We start from the raw sequence: 5,008 nt of genomic DNA, 5'->3' as shown, positions 1-5,008 counted from the left end.
GCAGTGAATCGCTAATGGGGTTTGTTTTCCTGCTTCCAGTGTTCAGGATGCAGCCGATGTGGGCTGGTGTGACAAGCCAGCCCCAGCAGTGGGAGGAAATTCAAAGGAATGAGCTGGCGTGGGGGTTTCCCTGGGGAAATCTTGTGCTGGGAGTGGGCAAGCATCTCCCTGGAGGTGTTTTCTGCTCTCCCAGAAGGAGCCAAAGCAGCCTGGCTTCTGATGCTGTGCTCCGAGGGTCTGCCCAGGCGCAGGAAGCCCGAATGTGCTGTTTCCCCGCAGGAACAGAGTGCCAGGCTGTGTGTGAGGCTGAAGATGCTGCGATGGGGGGGATGCAGCGATGCTGAGCTGAAAGCAGCGAGTGCCGCTTAGTGCCGCCGGGCTGAACCGCACCGGGGCTCCGCGAGAGCTGCAGCGTCCCCTGGGCTCGGGAGGGCACCTGGACAGCCCAAATCCTTCTCCCCCGGGAGCCTGGCGCCCGCACGAGCGGCCAAGGCTCCTGTCGGGTGTTTGGCATGGAGAAAATCGCGGATGCAGCAGGATGCTGCCATAGGGAGATGCTGAGATGAGGCTGCCCGTGCTCAGAAAGGGAAGGGGCAGGGGATGCAAGAAACGTCTGGAAATGCCCGTGGAGGGTTCAGAGAGGAGGGAACCAGACTCTTCTCAGTGATATCCAGTGACAGGAGACACGAACTGAAACATGGAAAGTTCCATTAAATCACAGGAAGGAAATTCACTGTTCAGGTGGTGAAGTACAGGAACAGGTTGTCCACTGTAGCATCTCCATCCTCAGAGACATTCAAACCCGAGTGGACACAGTGCTGGGAAATTTAACTCTGCTTGAGCCATGCTGTGACTGTGACTATCATATCATTTTTTCCATTTAATGGAAAAAACTCCAGCTATATCATTGTCATGTCTGAAGTGGTTAACTCACACTGAAAAGCTCCTTTCCATGCAAAAAAATACAGTAGTTTTTCTACTTAATAAAATATATTGCCTTTCCTAGAGCCCCAGTGCCAGTGAACAGCGATGTTTCAGCTGATTGGGCAGCTTGTGTGAGAGGTGACATAATTTGAGTCAGTTTTCTCACACAGAGAGGTTTTTCCACCCAGGAAACCCATTGCCAGCAGGTGGCAACCACGCCAAAGCAAAATTCCTGGAGAAGGTTTGCCTGGAAGAATGTGTTCTCCTTCATTGTTCTACCACAGCTAGCACCTTTAATATGGAGAAGGTAACAGAGTGATCTTGTGTACACACATCTGTTTTTAGCTTTCCATCAATTAAATTGGAATCCCGAGGTATCGAGGGTTGTCAGTTTGGGTGTTGGGGTGCTCAGGGCACTGAATTTCCCCGAGCAGTCTCACCTGGGGTCTCCACCCACACCCACCCATGGCTCTGGGAGCCCATTTAAGCTGAGAACTGCAGCCTCCTTTCCTTTTATGTTCCGTGTACTGCCTTTTCCTGGGGGAATTCGGACAGGTAAGAGCCAAGCTTGGTGCCTGGGGTCGGAGGAAAGCTTAAAAGAAATATTTTAGCTATGACAGCCTTCCTAACAGCAGTAAGATACAAACTTCACTACTAGCAGGGCTAAAGGGTGTGAGAATGAGTTTTCCAAGCTTTCTATATGGAGTTTCTGATCTCCAGACTCTTCCAGTCAAGTCCTTTTGTTCCAATACTTTTGTTCAAGTATTCTGACTATTTATCTGTGAAAGAAGAAACTTTATATCTGCAGTGCTCACTACAGTCTTACTTATGGCTTACAAACCACCTTAATTTTGTTACAAACCTGCTGTGTTTATTTTATAATAGGCAAAATGCAATATATATAGCAAAGATATGGCACAAGTAGCATAAATTTTCTCTTGTGAAAGAAGGACCAGTCTCTTTATTCCCCCATGAGGTTTATTTCATTACTCACTCTTAAATAAATATGGATTTGACACTTTACAGGGACAACTAGTTCAAAATTATTTCTAACACAAGTTCTCACAGTTGTTATAGTATTTGTATGGTGTGCTGTTTGGCACCATTTTTGAGACTCAAATCTTCCTTTTGGTCTAAATTTAACAAGTCAGAAAAGAGGAAATTTGTGGTGGGGTGGAAGATGGACAATCCTTCAAAATCAAAAGAAAGCCATAACACACAGGAACATACACGAACATTGAAAATAGTTTCTTTTCTCTTCTAAATACTCATCCTCTCTTTTACATATGTTTCATTGAAAGTGCTCATTAGCTCTGCTCCATTAAACAATCCTCCCTAATAACTCAGTGATAAAGAACTGAGCTTTGCACTCTTCTGGAAATTGGTCTCCAGCCTGTCCGTGCTGTACAGCAGATGGCAATAAAGGACCACTCTGTGGCAGAAGCACACCCCTGAAAAGGAAATGTTCTGGCCTTAGTAATTCAGAGGGTGAAATTAAAATCAGGGTCTAGAAATGCAAGTTGGTGGGAGCAAAGAGGGGAAATACAAGAGTTGCAAGTGGGCAGGACAAACCCTGTTGCTGATGAGGGTTACAAATAGACCACACATTACATATAAACCAAAGAAAGGATTTTGTGCATTCATTGGCCACTCCTCCAGTCTGCAAAGTTTCTCCTGAAAAACCCTGGAAGGGCAGGGACCTGCCAGCCCCAGGCCCCTGTTCAAGAAGTTCTGTATTCCAGCAGCTTCCGGAAACTTTTCCGAAAACTGTCATCCAGGAAAGCGTACAAGAAAGGATTCAAGCATGAATTGGCATAGCTTAGGCTGGTGATGAAGTAGGATATCCCAATGACCATGGAGGTCTGGGGTAAGTCAGTGGTCAAAGCCACGATGGTAGCCAGGTGGAAAGGGGTCCAACAGAAGAGGAACACAGCCAGGACTATGAAGACCATGATGGTGACTTTCTTCTTGGCTTTGTCCAGGGCTCTGGCATTGGAGTTCAGGTGCATGCTCCTCAGCTTGTAGAGCATCATGGTGTAGAGGATGCAGATGGTGGATACTGGAATGGCAAAGCCAAGGATGAGGGTGTAGATCCTGCTGGCTTTGAACCAAAACCTCTCCGGCTTGGGGAAATTGAGACCACAACTCTTGATCTCCAGGTCGTCAGTGTAGACATTGGCAAAGATGATGAAAGGGAGGACTATGATGGTGACCAGGATCCAGATGCACAGGCTGACAATCCTGGCTGCTCGGTACGTGCGGTGGGGCATCCTCTTGGACCTGACCGTAGCCAGCACCACCAGGTACCTGTCTATGCTCATCACTGTCAGGAAATAAATGCTGGAGAAGATATTGTAGTGATCTATGGACAAGATGACCTTGCAGAGGATTTTTCCAAAGGGCCAGTAGCGGAGGAGGTGCTCTGCAATATTGATGGGCAAGACAAGGGTGAACAAGTCATCAGCGATAGCGAGGTTCAGGATGAACATGTTGGTCACAGTCTTCATCTTGGGGGCCTTGAGGATCACATAGATGACAGCAGTGTTGCCCGTGAGCCCCACCGCACAGATCACAGAGTAGATCACGGGCAGGACAATGTAGAAATCAGCTGCCTGCTCTTGGAGGGTGAAGTTGAACCTCATGCTGTTTTCCAGGTAGCAGCTGTTGCCTGCGTTGCTGCAGGAGCTGTTCAGATCATCCCAAAAGATGTTTCCCATGCCTATTGACCACAGACCGCCTCCAGATACCACTGAAAGCCTCACTAGCCCAGAAGTGAGAGGTTTTTTGCTTGGTTGGGATATTTTCCCCCTCCTGTGAGAAGCAGCTGTTACCTCATTTAGATGCAGCTTATTTTCAAAGGTGAGTTGTGAGGCTTCTTGGACCACCTAACTTACCTCTCCCCCCCGTTGGAGAAGTTAGATTTTGAAGTGGCGATGGGAGAAGAAAATGTTTGGAAGACATAAGGCTCCATGAACCAAGAAAACAAGAGAATAATGTCTTTCTAAAGAAGTCAAGGAACTCTTCTTTCTGAGAGCATTCCGGTGAGCTTTGGCTTTTCTTTGCTGGGGGAGTTGAGCGGCTCTCATTCAGCTGTCTAAAGTGACAGTTCTTTTGGGGCTGGCAGGAACAAGGAGGCAGAAGGGGGAATTTCGTGCCTGGCTGGCTGTTCACAGCCCTTGGAGGACTGGAGGGATGGCTGCAGTTTCTCTGGCGCAGCTCTTGCTTTCCGTGCTGGAGCAGAAGCGTTCCAGTGGTAATTAGCGCCTGCCTTTGTGTGGAGTTCAGGCTCTTCATGGACAGCGATTTCACAAACAATGAAGAAGTTTCTGACACTGCTACTCCCCACTCCCAGGGTCCCCTAGCAAAAGAAGGAGGGGGAAAAATAGTTCAGGGAGTATTTCTGAAATTAACATTTAAAGGGGATTTCCCTGCAATCAAAGTACACCTTTAAGCAAGGGTGCGTTATGAACTTACTCACTCTGAAAACCATCCCCAGTACGAACAACTGGCAGCCCCCCAAATTTGGCACAGATAGACAAAGCTGTACATCTCAGAAGTTCAGGATTAATCGGGGAAGAGAGAGAAAAGTACCCTGAAAGAGACACAGCAGGAATCATCTCACCTGTAGCAGTCACCACATCCATCACTATTGCCTGACCCATACTTCCAAGAATTCCTCCACAGGGAATGAACAAAAAACCGACCCCTACCCCCCTCCACCGTGAAGATCAAAGGCTTGACAACCGGTCCCAGGCTCTGCAGAGAGAAGTGCCTCACTTCTCCTGCCTTTTGTTGTCGCACAGCAATAAAGTGAGCTGGCCTGCCGGCGCTGGGGATGGGGAGTGAAGTGTCCCTTACCTGGGAAGCGGCTCCTCTGCCTCCTCCAGCACCTGCTGCTCTCACTGGTGAGCCTATTCCCTCTGATCCGAGCTGGAGGAGGGTCTCTGGGCTGCTGACGTATGGGGATTTGCAATCAGATCAACACGATGCTTCTGTGTGTGCGTGTTGTGTGTCTGACCAATTAGCACTTGCTCGGATCGGGGAAGGGGGGAAACAAGGGTTTTCTCTCTGCAGGGTTATTGAA

The 5,008-nt window shown here is 48.3% G+C and overlaps 1 protein-coding gene across 1 annotated transcript; it reads right to left on the bottom strand.

Annotated features, from left to right (window-relative positions):
* Positions 1-2,645: 2,645 nt before the first annotated feature.
* On the bottom strand, positions 2,646-3,641 carry LOC128945939 (neuropeptides B/W receptor type 2-like). The gene has a single exon (XM_054289851.1). The coding sequence runs from the start codon at positions 3,639-3,641 to the stop codon at positions 2,646-2,648; it is 996 nt and encodes a 331-aa protein (XP_054145826.1).
* Positions 3,642-5,008: the final 1,367 nt, after the last annotated feature.

The sequence above is a fragment of the Melozone crissalis genome, unplaced genomic scaffold (genome assembly GCF_028551555.1).
Source record: "Melozone crissalis strain CALT ecotype California unplaced genomic scaffold, PUWL_Pcris_2 ptg000068l_1, whole genome shotgun sequence".
NCBI classification, from domain to species: Eukaryota; Metazoa; Chordata; class Aves; order Passeriformes; family Passerellidae; genus Melozone; species Melozone crissalis.
Note: the sequence above shows the minus strand (reverse complement) of the source record. Positions and strands in the feature narration are given on the sequence as shown.

Bases quoted from the DNA above. Each gene is read 5' to 3' on its own strand.
- LOC128945939 (XM_054289851.1), bottom strand. From the start codon at position 3,641: ATGGGAAACATCTTTTGGGATGATCTGAACAGCTCCTGCAGCAACGCA.